The 15,613-nt window shown below is 40.8% G+C and overlaps 1 protein-coding gene across 3 annotated transcripts in view; it reads right to left on the reverse strand.

The window, feature by feature from the left end:
• Golm2 (golgi membrane protein 2) overlaps positions 1-15,613 on the reverse strand; it is a 92,954-nt gene that overhangs the window by 49,177 nt on the left and 28,164 nt on the right. For 2 of the 3 annotated variants that reach the window (XM_045156926.1, XM_045156928.1), the window contains exons 4-6: positions 14,064-14,154; positions 10,087-10,225; positions 8,514-8,594 (exon numbers count right to left, since the gene is read on the reverse strand). In XM_045156926.1, coding sequence (XP_045012861.1) covers positions 8,514-8,594; positions 10,087-10,225; positions 14,064-14,154 — 311 coding nt within the window. The remainder of the gene's footprint in view (positions 1-8,513; positions 8,595-10,086; positions 10,226-14,063; positions 14,155-15,613) is intronic. The other variant, XM_045156927.1, reaches the window with a different exon arrangement.

The following is a 15,613-nucleotide window of genomic DNA, read 5'->3' on the forward strand; positions in this document are numbered from 1 at the left end:
GGGGAATTGATCCAAGGTCTGTTGGCTTTGCAGGCAAGTGCCTTAACTGCTAAGCCATCTCTTCAGCCCCTCTAGTCTATATTTTAAAAATAAAATCAGAGCCGGGCGTGGTGGCGCACACCTTTAATCCCAGCACTTGGGAGGCAGAGGTAGGAAGATTGCCATGAGTTCAAGGCCACCCTGAGACTCCATAGTGAATTCCAGGTCAGCCTGGGCTAGAGTGAGACCCTACCTCGAAAAACCAAAAAAAAATAAAAAATAGGGCTGGAGAGATGTTTTAGCAGTTAAGCGCTTGCCTGTGAAGCCTAAGGACCCCAGTTCGAGGCTCTGTTCCCCAGGTCCCACGTTAGCCAGATGCACAAGGGGGCGCACGCGTCTGGAGTTCATTTGCAGAGGCTAGAAGCCCTGGCGCGCCCATTCTCTCTCTCTCCCTCTATCTGTCTTTCTCTCTGTGTCTGTCACTCTCAAATAAATAAATAAATAAAATTTAAAAAAAATAATAAATAAATAAAAAATAAAAAAAATAAGATCAAAGCCGGGCATTGTGGCACACGCCTTCAATCCCAGCACTCAGGAGGCAGAGGTAGGAAGACTGCCATAAATTCAAGGCCACCCTTAAAACTACATAATTAAAGCTGGGCGTGGTGGCACATGCCTTTAAACCCAGCACTCGGGAGGCAGAGGAAGGAGAAGCACAGTGAGTTCGAGGCCACCTTGAGACTCCATAGTGAATTCCAGGTCAGCCTGGGCTAGAGTGAGACCCTACCTTGAAAAACCAAAAAAACAAAATAAACTACATAATTAATTCCAGGTCAGCCTGGGCCAGAGTGAGAACCTACCTTGAAAAAACATTAATAATTTTATATATATATATATATATATATATATATATATATATATATATATATATTTATTTACTTATTTATTTATTTATTTATTTATTTTATGTGCCCCAGTTTTGTTTTTTTTTTTGGAAAGTGGTAACTGCAGAACTTTTTAAAAAATTTTTTTTATTTATTTGAGAACAACCGACAGAGAGAGAAAGAGGCAGAGAGACAGAGACAGAGAGAGAGAGAATGGACGCACAAGGACATCCAGCCACTGCAAACGAACTCCAGATGCATGCGCCCCCTTGTGCATCTGGCTAACATGGGTTCTGGAGAATCGAGCCTCAAATCGGGGTCCTTAGGCTTCACAGGTAAGTGTTTAACCGCTAAGCCATGTCTCCAGCCCCCACCTTTTTTTTTTAAACAAAATTCTTACTATATAGACCAAGCTGGATTTGAATTCATAATCCTTTCTCTGCCATTCAAGTACTGGGACTACAGGCACGTAACACCATGTCTGCTATATAATCTGATTTTTTTCCTAATATTTTATTGTTTATTACTTAGTTATTTGAGAGAGTGATAGAAAGAGAGATTAAGTTGTGAGAGTGCCAGGGCCTCTAGCCACTGTAAACAAACTCCAGATGCATTCACTACTCTGTGCATCTGGCTTTACATGGGCACTAGAGAATCAAGCCTGGGTTTCTAGGCTATTTAAAAAAAAAGGGGTGGGGCTGGTTAAGACAGGTAGCCTGCAAAGCCAAAGGACCCAGGTTCAATTCCCTAGGACCCACATAAGCCAGATGCACAAGGTGGTGTATGTGTCTGGAGTATGTTTGCAGCAGCTGGAAGCCCTGGAGCATCCATTCTCTCTCCTCTCTCTCTCTCACACACACAAATAAATAAAAATAGAAAATTGTGTATTTTATTTATATTTTCCATGACATTTACCTTTCTTCTAAAATGTTAACACAGGGCTAGAGATGGCTTAGCAGTTAAGACACTTGCCTGCAAAGCCAAAGGACCCAGGCTCGACTCCCCAGGACCCACGTAAGCCAGATGTACAAAGTGGCACATGTGTCTGGAGTTCGTCTGCAGTGGCTAGATGACCTGTCATGCCCATTCTCTCTCTCTACCCCTTTAAATTAATTAATTAATTAATTAAAAAAGTCAAATGTTAACACATGGTAATCCTGAGTCAAATGGGCTCACTCTAGCCCAGGCTGACCCAAAGCTCCTATTCCTGCTTTAGACAAAGCAATGTGGATACTTGGAATTATACAGTAAATGGCATATATATGATCTTTTTTCTGTTTGTTTTTGGAGGTAGGGTCTCACTCTAGCTCAAGCTGACCTGGAATTCACTATGTAGTCTCAAAGTGGCCTCAAACTCACAGAGAGCCTCTTCTGCCTCCCAAGTGGTAGGATTCTCTATCACGCCTGGCTAAATGGCCTTTTTAGGTTATCCATTTGTCTACTGAGGACTCCTTGGTTGTTTCAAAATTTGGCAATGAATAACGCTACCACAAACATTCCTGTGTAGTTTAGTGGTGACATTAAGTTTCAAATTCATTCGGATAAAAACCAAAGTACAAGTCAGGCATGGTGGTACACGCCTTTAATCCCAGCATTTGGGAGGCAGAGGCAGGAGGATCTCTGTGAGATTAAGTCCACCTTGAGACTACATAGTGAATTCCAAGTCAGCCTGGGCTAGAGCGAGACCCTACCACAAAAAATAAATAAATAAATAAATAAATAAAATAAAATAAAATAAAATAAAAATGAAGCCGGGCAATGTGGTGCACACCTTTAATCCCAGTACTCGGGAAGCAGAAATAGAAGGATCTCCATGAGTTTGAGGCTGCCCTGAAGACTACACAGTGAATTACAGGTCAGCATGAGCTAGAGTGAGACCCTACCTCAGAAAAAAAGAAAAAAATTCAAAGTATAAATGTTGGATCATATAGTAAGAGCACATACAGTTTTCTAAGAAACTCCCAAGCTATTTTCCAAAGTAGACAACACTTTGCAACAAAAAAGTTCCTGGGGCTTGGGAGATGGCTCAGTTAGTAAAGTGCTTGCCTTGTAAGCATCAGGACGAATGGGGGGGGGGGGGGAACCTACTGCTTCACTTCCTTGCCAGTATTCAGCACTTTCAGATTTCGTTCCTGTTCTATTATTTTTTTTATTTTATTTTTTTTTATTTTTTGATTTTTTGAGGTAGGGTCTCACTCTAGCCCAGGCTGAGCTAGAACTCACTATGTAGTTTCAGGGTGGCCTCGAACTCATGGTGATCCTCCTACCTCTGCCTCCCGAGTGCTGGGATTAAAGGTGTGCACCACCACACCCGGCTTCTATTTTTTTTTATATTGTTTGCTATATACATACATACATACTTTTTATTTTAGAGAATGAGAGAGACGGAAAGGTAATTGGTACTCTAGGGCCTCAGCCACTGCAATCGAACTCTAGACACTTGCACCACCTAGTGGGCATGTGTGATCTTGCACTTGCCTCACCTTTGTGCATCTGGCTTATGTGGGATATGAGTCAAACATGGATCCTTAAGCTATGCAGGCAAGTGCCTTAACCACTAAGCCATCTCTCCAGCCCATCACCTGGTTATTTTTAATGTTATTTATTTATTTAAGAAAGAGAGCTGAGAAAGAGGTAGATAGAGAATAGGTGTGCCAGGGCCTCTAGACACTGCAAACTCAAGATGCATATGCCACCGTGTGCATCTGGATTTATGTGGGTCCTGGGGAATTGAACCTGGGTCCTTAGGCTTCCAGGCAAGTGCCTTAACTACATCATCTCTCCAGCCCTCTGGGTTTTTTGTTTTTTTTTTAATACAATCTCATATAGCCCATGCTGATCTCAAATGTACTATGTACCCAAAGATGACCTTGAACTCCTGATACTCCTGCCTTCAATTCCCAAGTACTATAATTAGTATTGTTCAACACAACTTGCTTTGGATTCTGGCAGTTAGAAAGAGTGTAAAAAGTATCTAATTATACTTTCAAGTTACATCTCCCTGGAGATATGATGTGGAGTATCTTTTCATGTGTCTATTTTCCACCTCCACATGGCTTCTGTAAGATCCAGGTCTTCAGCTCTCCCTTCCCCCTTCCTTTTTGGGTTTTCCAAGGTAGGGTCTCACTCTAGCCCAGGTTAACCTCACAGCAATCCACTATGACAGCCCCCACTTTTTTTTTGGAAGTAGGGTTTCACTCTAGCTCAGGCTGACCTGGAATTCACTATGTTGTCAATCTCAAGGTGGCCTCAAACTCATAGTGATCCTCCTAACTCTGCCTCTGAGTGCTGGGATTAAAGTCTTGGGCTACGAGGCCTGGCTCCATCTCTTTTTAAAAATATTTTATTTATTTTGAGAGAGAGGGTTGCAGATGAATCTGGACCCAACCTTACCCAGCAGGCTTTACAAGAAAGTACTTCAACTGCTGAGACATTTCCCTAGCCACCTCAGTGATATTTAAAATTTGCTTATTTAAAGCCGGGTGTGGTGGTGCATACCTTTAATCCCAGCACTCGGGAGGCAGAGGTAGGTGGATCACCATGAGTTCGAGGCCACCCTCAGACTCCATGGTGAATTCCAGGTCACCCTGGGCCAGAAGTGAGACCCTACTTCAAAAAACAAAACAAAACAAAACCCCTAAAATTTGCTTATTTAGGGGCTGGAGATATGGCTTAGTGTTTAAGGCGCTTACCTGCAAAGCCAAAGGACCTCAATTCAATTCCCCAGGACCCAAGTAAGCCAGATGCACAAGGTGGCACATGCATGTGGAATTTGTTTGCAGCAGCCAGAAGTCCTGGTGCGCCAATTCTCTCTCACACTCTGCCTCTTTCTCCCTCTCAAATAAATAAGAATATATTTTTTAAATTGTTTACTTAGAGCCCGGCATGGTGGTGCATGCCTTTAATCCCAGCATTTGGGAGTCAGAGTTGGAGGATTGCTGTGAGTTCGAGGCCACCCTGAGACTACATAGTGAGTTCCAGATCAGCCTGGGCTAGAGTGATTTTATTTCTTCCTTCGTAATCTGTACACATTTTATTTCCTTTTTCTTGTATTTTCAGTACAATGTTAAAAAGAAGTGATGAGGGCTTGGGAGATCGCTTAGTCAGGTAAAGTGCATTGGAGTTTCATCCAAGGATCCATGCAAAAATGTCAGGTGGGGTTGTGTGTGCTTATACTCCCACCATGGAGGAGACAGAGAAAGGAGGATCCCTAGGGCAAACTGGCTAGCCTAATGAGCCAGTTCCATGATGAGAGATCCAGTCTCAAGTAAACAAAAATTTTTTAAAAAGGATGGAATTCCTAAGGAATAAAACATGAGGCCGTCCCCTGGCCTCCACACACAAACACATACACACAAAAGTAAATTAATAAATAATTAAATCAATTCCTTAAAGAAGTGGTAAAAGGGCACAGCCTTACTTTGTGATCTCAGTGGGAAAGCTTTGAGTTTCTCATCACTAAATATAAAGTTAACAGTAGATTTTTATTTTATTTCATTGCAGACACACTATAATAAGTTGAGGAAGTTTCCTTTTTTAAAAAAATATATTTTATTTATTTATTTATTTGAGAGAGAGAAAGGGGGAGGGGAGAGAGCGAGCGAGCGTGCCAGGGCATCCAGCCAATGCAAACAAACTCTAGACGCATGTGCCCCCTTGTGCATCTGGCTTGTGTGGGCCCTGGAGAATCAAACTGAGATTCTTTGGCTTTGCAGGCAAATGCCTTAACTGCTAAGCATCTCTCCAGCTTTATTCCTAATTTACTGACAGGGGTTTTTGTCTTTTTTTTTGCACTAGTGTCTCACTGTAGTCTAGGCTGACCTGGAACTCACTCTATAGTCTAAGGCTGGCCTTGAATTCACAGTGATCCTCAACTTTTCCAGTGCTGAGATTAATGGCGTGGGCTACATGTCCAGTCTGTTTTTATCATGAACAGAAAAGAGTTCCTTTACTTTAACATTAGCCATACCTACCACTGTCAAGGTTTTCTTTTAGGTTTATACCTTTACATTTTATATTTCAATCTATGATAGATCAACAATTATAACCATGAAATGTTCTTTTTATATAGCCTGGTGGTATAATGGATTAACATTTTTGTTTGCTCGTTTTTACATATTTTATTATTTATTTGCAAGGGGAGAGAGAAAAAGAGAGAGAGAATGGACATGCCAGGGCCTCCTACCACTGCAAACAAACCTCAAGAAAAAAAAAAAAAAAGATTTAAAAAACTTATAAAATAAAGGCTGGCATAGTGGAGCACACTTTTAATCCCAGCACGTGGGAGGCAAAGGAAGGAGAATGAATTTTTAAAACCACTGGATACTTCATTACCTCATAACAAAATCTTGTTCATCTGTTTTTTTCAAATTCATATAATTGCTTCTTTTGTGGGAGGAGAGGGGGTTGAGGTAGGGTCTCTCACTCTAGCCCAGGCTGACCTGAAATTCACTCTGTAGTCTCAGGGTGGCCTCAAACTCACTGCACTCCTCCTACATTGGCCTCCTGAGTGCTGGGATTAAAGGAATGCACCACCATACCCGGCTATGTTTGTTCTTTTGTTGTTGTTGTTTGTTTGTTTGTTTTTATGAGAGAGGGAGGGAGAGAGACAGAGAGAACTGGCATGCCAGGGCCTTAGCCATAGCAAATTCCAGATACATGTGCAATCTTGTGCACATGCACCATTCATGCATACCTTGTGTATCTGGCTTAAGTGGGTTCTTGGGAGTCAAACTTGAGTCCTTAGGCTTCACAAGCAAGTGCCTTAACTGCTAAGCCATCTCTCCAGCCTATTTTTTTTCTAAATATTTTATTTATTTATTTGACAGATAGGGAGGAAGGGGCAGAGAGAGAGAGAAAGGAAGGGGGAAAAGAAAAAGAATGGGAGAGCCAGGGCCTTTGGCCACTGCAAATGAACTCCTGACACATGTGCTACCCTATGCATCTGGCTGACATAGGCTCTGGGGAGTTGAACTTGGGTCCTTAGGCTTCACAAGCAAGTGCCTTAACTGCTAAGCCATCTCTCCAGCCCTTTTAAAAAAAAAAAAAAATTATTTATTTATTTGAAAGAGGGAGAGAAAGGGGAAGGGGCAGAGAGGGAATGTGTACACTAGGGCCTCTAGCCACTGCAAACAAACTCCAGACACATGTGCCACCCTGTGCATCTGGCTTACATGGGCACTGGGGAATTGAACCTGGGTCCTTAGGCTTCACAGAGAAGTGACTTAACCACTAAACCAGCTCTCCAGGCCCCTTAATTTACATGTGTGTGTACATCTATATATAATTTATTTAAGAGACAGGGGCAGATAGAAAAAGAATGGGTGTACCACAACTCCAGATGCATATGCCACCTTCTGCATCTGGCTTTACATGGTTATTTAAGGAATTTAACCCAAGTCCTTTGGCTTTGCAAGCAAGCACCTTAACACAACTAAGCCATCCCTCTTTATTCTTACTTTGTTTATTTGTTTTTGGTGTTTCAAGGTAGGGTCTCACTCTAGCCTAGGCTGACCTGGAACTCACCATGTAGTCTCAGGGTAACCTTGAACTCACAGCAACCCTTCTACTTCCGGAGTGCTAGAATTAAAGGCATGAGCCACCACACTCAGCAAGAAATTCTGTTTTAAAAAGTCTTTGCAATTGGGCTGAGGAAATGGCTTAGTAGTTAAGGCGTTTGCCTGTGAAGCCACAGTTTGATTCCCCAGGACCCATATATACCAGATGCACAAGGGGGCACATGTGTCTAGAGTTTGTTTGCAGTGGCTAGAGGCCTTGGCATGCCCATTCTCTCTCTCTCTCTTTCTAAAATAAATAAGTAAAAATACATTATATATATAAAACCACTAAAAAATACATATATAATTTTTTACTGTTTTTTGTTGTTGTTTTTAGAGATAAGGTAGGGTCTCTCTCTAGGTCAGGCTGACCTAGAATTCATTATGTAGGCCCAGGATGGCCTTGAACTCACAGGAATCTACCTACCTCAGCATACTGAATGCTAGGATTAAAGGTGTGCACCCCACAGCTGACTCATTTTTATTTATTTATTTGCAACCAGAGAGAGAGAGAGAATGGGCATGTCAGGGCCTCCAGTGGCTATGCCACTGTGCATCTGGCTTTAAGTGTGTACTGGAAAGTCAAACCTGGGTCATTAAGGCTTTGCAGATAAGTGCCTTCACTACTGAGCCATCCATCTTTCCAGGCTAGCACCTATAGCTTTTTGTATTATTTTTTTACCTGTAGCTTTAAAAGGTCTTACCCAGAAAGAAATTGGAAGTAAAGCATGTTGATACATTTATAATCCCAGCAATAAGAAGGCTAAAGAAGGACAATTCTAACTTCAAAGCTAACATGAACTATATAGCAAGTTCAAAGCTATTTGGGCTACATAGTGAGACCCTGTCTCAAAACAATAAAACAGAGAGTGATGCTGGGCATAGTAGCCCATACCTTTAATCCCAGCACTCCAGAGGTAAAGGTAGGAGAATTGCTGTAAATCTGAGTTCAGCATGGGACTACAGTGGGTTCTAGGTCAGCCTAAGCTAAAGTGAGATCTTATATCCAAGAAAAAGAGAAAGAAAGAGAATATGAGGCTACATGAAAATAATATAATCACTCTAGTTCAATTCTCTGATAATTTTCACTTACCAGCGGGAAAATCGTCAGCTTTTGCTAGGTCATTCTCTTCTATTCCAGGCATGCCTGCATCACCAATTCGTTTGATTTGTTCTGCCCAAGCAACAAAAAGATATTCTGTATTTCTTTCTCATATAATTGTAAAATGTTTTAAAGTAAAGTAAAATATCAGTTTTTAAATCATGGGATACATTAAGTAAACACAGTTTAACTAAAATCATTTATTTCCTCCCTTCTTTTTTTTTCCTTTTATTTCTTAGTCAGGGTCTAACTCTACCCAGGCTGAGCTGAAACTCACTCTGTAGCCCAGGCTGAGCTGGAGTTCATAGCAATCCTTTTACTTCATTCCTCCAAGTGCTGAGATTAAAGGCATAAACCACCACAACTGACAATAACATCCACATTTTTTTTTTCGTTTTTGACAAGGTAGAGTCTTGCTCTAGCCCAGGCTGACCTGGAATTCACTATGCAGTCTCAGAGTGGCCTCAAACTCACAGCAATCTTTCTACCTCTGTCTCCTGAGTATTAAAGGATTAAATCCTGGGATTAAAGAGGTGGGCCACCATGCTCAGCTTTGGAATCCAAATTTTATTTATTTATTTATTTATTTATTTATTTATTTATTTTTGGTTTTTCAAGGTAGGGTCTCTCTCTAGCCCAGGCTGACATGGAGTTCACTATGTAGACTCAGGGTGGTCTTTTTTTTTTTTTTGGGGGGGGGGGTTTTCAAGGTAGGGTCTCGCTCTGGCTCAGGCTGACCTGGAATTCACTATGTAGTTTCAGGGTGGCCTCGAACTCTCAGCGATCCTACTACCTCTGCCTCCCGAGTGCTGGGATTAAAGGCGTGCGCCACCACACCCGGCCTCAGGGTGGTCTTGAACTCAACAGCGATCCTCCTACCTCTGTCTCCCAAGTGCCAGGATTAAAGCCGTGTGCCACCACACCCAGCAGAATCCAAATTTTAAATAATACTTAACAATAATTAGATACTTAATTACAATCTGAACTCAAATCCAATGTCCTTATAGTTTTGTGATATGTAAATTTTACTGTTTAGAAATTTTATTTCAAAATTATTTACTCAGAGACTTCAAATTCACACTTTAAGATTATTGTCCAGGACAAGGGTTATTGTTATTATTCCAGAGTTCATTTAATAATTTCAGTACTAAAAATGTAATTTGCTTAGAGCTCATATCTCAATTACAATTTTTATCTGACTTAGATTGAACCATAGGATAAGAGATAATTGAGTTCAGTGTATAGACATACAGCATTTTGGAACACTTCACAGCTCAAAAGTAAGTAAGTGACTGCTGTGGTACATTAGAGCACCTTCATGACTTTAGGATGAAGCATGTAGAGGAACTTTCCTGGGAAAGGTAATTTGTGTGTGCTTTGGCATAGTACTACAATTTAAATGGTCACTGTGTTTCTTGCATTTGTTTTACAATAAGTTCTATTGTATTAAAGTATAAGTTAAAACAAAAATAAATAAATAAATAAAATCCAATGTCTTTATGACAGAAAATACTTCGAAATGAGAACAGGTTTAATTTCCTATTAATACAAAATAAAATAATACCTTTCCCATGTGGAATATGATTACTTGAGGGTTCCTCATTTGCAGCATTCTCAGCTATGTTTGGAATATTGTTAGGTATTACATGATCATTTATACCCAGTTCTTTTCCATCATTTGATTGAACCTTGGGGACCTCCTGCTGTTGGATAAAGATTTGTTAACAGTAAGTACTTTTCAGTTCAAATTGTTAAACCATTGATATAGGTATTATGAGTTCTATAAACAGTTTACCTTTCAAAACATACTATGACTTCAAATTCAGAAGACCTGAAGATATGAGATAAACTCAGTTTTTTTTAAAATTGTGTTTGTGTGTGTGTGTAGGTGCATAAGTGTCAAGGTGCATGTGTGGAGATCTGAGGACAACCTCAGGGTATCTGTCCTCTCTTCAAGGCAGGGTCTCACTCTAACTCAGGCTAACCTGGAATTCACTATGTAGTCTCAAGGTGGCCTAGAACTCACAGGGATCCTCCTACCTCTGCCTCCTGAGTGCTGAGATAAAAGGTGTGTGCCACCATGCCCAGTTTCTTTTCACTTTGTTTGAAACAGGGTCTCCCTTGTTGTTGTTTTGTTTTTGCTGCCTTTTTATGGGCCAGCCTAGTTGGGCCTGAGTTTCTGGATTCTCCTAGCTATACCTCCCAATGTCATAGCTGTGTTGAGATTATAGACACACATGTACCACTTTGCATCTGCTTTTCGTGGGCACTGGGAAACTGAACTTGGGCTATCAGGCTTACAATTAAGCACTGTTAGCCATTGAGCCATCTCCCTAGTCCCTTTTGTTCAGTTATTACAGTTGGTGTGAAATCAGAAAACAATTTTTTAAATTAAATTGAATTATTTGAAGAGTATGTATGTATGGGTACGCCAGGGTCTCCTGCCACTGCCAAAAATAAATAAATAAATAACCTGCAGATGCATGTGTTACTTTGTGTGTTTGGGTTTTACATGGGTCACTAGGCTTCACAAGTAAGTGCCTTGAATCACTGAGCCACTTTGTTTTTTAACTCAAAGTCATGATCCTCCTACCTTAGCTCCTGAGGATGGAAATACAGGCATATGCCACCATGCCCAGATCAAAGCACTTCAAAAAAGTATTTATTTAAGAAAGAGAGAGAGCAAGGAGCAAGGATGGCCACGCCAGGGCCTCTTGCAACTGCAAACAAACTCCAGATCCATGTGCCAACTACTTTACAAGGGCATTGAACCTGGGCTGTCAGGCTTTACAAGAAAGCATCTTTAGCGGAGCATGGTGGCACACACCTTTTATCCCAGCACTAAAGAGGCAGAGGTAGGAGGATCGCATTGAGTTCAAGGCCACCCTGAGACCACATATTGAATTCTAGATCAGCCTGGACCAGAGTGAAACCCTACCTCGAAAAACCAAAAAAAGAAAAAGAAGACAGCACCTTTATCCATTGGGCCATCTCTCCCAAAACTAACACTTCTTCCCCCCACCCCAGCCCAAGTAGAGTTTCATTCTAGCCCAGGCTAACCTGGAAACCTGGAATTGGAATTCACAACGTATTCTCAGGCTGGCCTCAAACTCACTGTGATCCTACCTTTGACTCACACCTGGCTCAAAACTAACACTTTGTTTTTTGGTTTTTTGAGGTAGGGTTTCACTCTAGCTCAGGCTGACCTGGGATTCACTAAGTAGTCTCAGGGTGGCCTTGAACTAACAATGATCCACCTACCTCTGCCTCCCAAGTGCTGAGATTAAAGGCATGCACCACCACACCCAGCTAAAACTAATACTTCTAAAATAATATCTAATATCCAATTATAGGAAACGGCCTAAAAGATTAAGCAAAGAGAATTTTCTGGCTAAACTAATTGAGGGACCAATCTTGCAAGACACCTGCTGAGCAGTGTGGGTGCAGTGGTTGACCTTCACTAGGGAATGGTCTGTTTCAAGTGGTATGGGAAGAAGTAGTTCTCAGTAGGCATATACTGTAGACATATCAAGCAGCATTGCAGAAGAGGAAGACAGCACACATCTACTGAGACTGTTGTCAGGCTTTCCCCCACATGCAAATCCAAGCACTTGGGAGGAACATGCAGGAAGATTAGGAGTTCAAGTCTAGCTTTGGTTACATTAGACCCTGTCTCAAAAATTTTAACACAACAAATTAGAAGTTATTGGGCATAGTGGGTTATGCTTATAATCCTAGCAATATGGAAACTGAAGGACTACAGTTTGAAGACTGTCCAACAACAAAGACAAAGCAACTAAGTCAACAAGTCAGATACTTTCCATCTGACAACAGCTAACAAAGATGCTATCTTTCTAGAGTTATTAATGACATTAACTTCATGGAAATTGACAATTTTGTTTGTTTGTTTTTTCAAGGTAGGGCCTCACGAGTGCTGGGATTAAAGGCATGCACCACCATGCCCAGCTAATGAATGAACAATTTTAAATATTCTTTTTCTTTTTTTTTTTCCCCCCGACTCATTAGTTTATTCTTATTCTCTCTTTCTCTCCAGACTTTTTCTTTTTTTCGAGGTACAGTCTCACTCTGGCCCAGGCTTACCTGGAATTCAATATGGAGTCTCAGGGTGGCCTCAAATTCATGGCGATCCTCCTACCCCTGCCTCCTGAGTGCTGGGATTAAAGGCAAATGCCATCACACCCGGCAATATTCTTTTTTTTTTTTTTTTAAGAGGCTAGATCTTATTCTGTAGCCCAGATTGTCTGGAACTTGCTAGGTAAACCAACTGGGCCTTGAATTAGCCTCTGCCTATAAACAGTGAGATTTTAGGCAAAAGTCACCATGTCTGACCTTAAATATTCTTACTAATATGACTTTCTAAATGCAATGTTCATGATCAGGTAAGGGGACTCCTAATTCTTTTTGCTTTATATATGTATACTATTCAATGCACACATGTCTATCTGTTCATGCATGTGCAGATGTATGTTTATGTTGAAGCCTGTATTAAGAGACCAGAGGAAAAAAGCCGGGCGTAGTGGTGCACGCCTTTAATCCCAGCATCGGGAGGCAGAGGTAGGAGGATCATTGTGAGTTCAAGGCCACCCTGAGACTCCATAGTGAATTCCAGGTCAGCCTGGGCTAAAGTGAGATCCTACATCGAAAAACCAAAAAAAAAAAAAAGAGAGAGAGAGAGAGAGAGAGACACCAGAGGACAACCTTGTGTACCTCATTCTGTAGACCGAGGCCAGCCCTAAACTCATGGTGGCAATCCTCCTACCTTAGCCTTTTGAATACTGGGATTCATGGAGGGAGCCACTATTTCCAGCTTGCACCTGGGGGTGTGTATAATTCTTTTGTGGTGGTGGTGTTGTTTGTTTGGTTTTTTTTGAGGTAGGGTCTCACTCTAGCCCAGTCTGACCTGGGATTCACTACATAGTCTCAGGCTGGCCTCAAACTCATAGCAATCCTCCTACCTCTGCCTCCCAAATTCTGGGATTAAAGGTATACACCACCATGCCTGGCTGCACTTGATATTGTTTTTGTAGGTTCTTGGGCTCAAGCTTAGGTCCTCATGTTTGCAAGGCAAGCACTTTACCAACTGAGCTATCTCTCAGCCCCTATGAAACATATGTTAATAACAAAAATTATTATTGTAATTCTTGCTATGTGCTACAAACTGCCCTCAAACTCTTAGGCTAAGGATTCCTCTTACCTCAGTCTTCAAAGTAGATGTACTATAGATGTCGACCACTATGCCAGGCAAAAATTACTTGTTTAGCATGCACAAAGCCCTGACTTTAATTTCACTCTCCACCTATGCTGTGTTCCCATCCCCCCAACTACAAAAACAAAACACAAAAAGTTATGCCTATATTTTTCAAAAACATCCAATTTAATCAATGATAAATCACTGCACATCATTTTTTTAAACAGGCAGGCTAGAAAACTTAATATTTTATAATGAAATACAGCTTCAGTTTCTAAATTACATGATTTATAACCAAAACACATTTTTGTTAAGTATATATTTTAATTTACCTTTTGTTCCTGTAAAAATTGGTCTGCTAACTTTTTAATATTTTCCTCATGTTGTGCTCTTAACTCCTTGATCTGTTGTCCACACTGAAAACTAAATTAGAAAGTCATTTTACTTGTGTTAGACTGAATTCTCAAAGTTGTCTAGAAGTTGGCACATAAATGTAAAATGATAAAATAATCAACTAATAAAAGATAGCAGCAGAAAATAGCAATAAGGAAATGAGATAAGCAACATACTCAGGATTTTAAAATAACTCAACCTTGAATAGAGATAAGAAATACTCTACTGGGCGTGGTGGCTCACGCCTTTAATTCTAGCAGAGGTAGGAAGATTACTGTGAGTTTAAGGCCACCCTGAGACTACATATGAGTTTCAGGTCAGCCTAGGCTAGAGTGAGACCCTACCTTGAAAAAAACAAACAAACAAACAAAAAAACAAGAAAGACTCTAGAAAGATGGAAGCAATCCTTATTCTATTAATTTATAAACTGTAACGAAAGAATGGTGGCTCTTAGCCTATAATCTTAACACTCTGGAGGCTGAGACAGAAGGATCATTGAGTTCAAGGCCAGCCTGGACTACAGAGTGAGTTCCAGGTCAGCCTGGGATAAAATGAGACCTTGCCTCAAAATAAAAAAATAAAAATAATCCAGGCATAGTTGCTCATACCTTTAATCCCAGCACTTGGGAGGCAGAGGTAGGAGAATTGCTTAGAGCTTGAGGCCACCCTGAGGCTACATAGTGAATTCAGTCAGCCTGAGCTAGAACAAGAACCTACCTCAAAAAACCAAAAATAAGTAAATAAATGGACCAAAAACACAAAAAAGGACTAGAAAGAGGGCTCAGCAGTTAAAGGTGTTTGCTTGCAAAGTCTGCTGGCCTGGGTCCAATTCCGTAATACCTATGTTAAACCAAATGAACAAATTGGCACATGTAGCTGGAGTTCATCTGCAAGAGGCCCTGGCAGAGCTATAACTACTCTCACAAATAAATGAATAAAGGTATTTGGGTGCTGGAGAGATGGCTTAGCAATTAAGGCACTTGCCTGCAAAGCCAGAGGACCCAGGTTCGATTCCCCAGAACCCATGTAAGCCAGATGTACAATATGGCGCATGCATTTAGAGTTCCTTTGTAGTAGCTAAAGGCCTTGACATGCCCATTCTCTTCCTTCCTCCCTCCTTCCCTTTTTCTCTCTCTCCCTCCCTCCTCCAAATAAATAAATAAACATAAATAAATAAATATTTGGAGAAAAGGAATTGTTAACATCAACTTCACCACAGAAGAGGAAAATACTGTATAAGACAAAACTATTATTATAGTGGATGACAAAAGCTAGAATTAGGCGAGTTAATAACAAATGACAGCTATTGATCTGTTCAACTAATAAACACAATAAAAGTTTTACTATAGGCTATGGGAAATGGAAGAAACTACTAAGACAGAGTATACCATCAGGAGATAATGAAAAATCATCAGAAAAATAAAGATGGTGCCTTTCTGCTGCACAAGTAGCCAAAGTTTGTAAATAGATCACTCATGCAAACAGAAAC

Source organism: Jaculus jaculus, chromosome 8 (genome assembly GCF_020740685.1).
Source record: "Jaculus jaculus isolate mJacJac1 chromosome 8, mJacJac1.mat.Y.cur, whole genome shotgun sequence".
Taxonomy (NCBI): Eukaryota; Metazoa; Chordata; class Mammalia; order Rodentia; family Dipodidae; genus Jaculus; species Jaculus jaculus.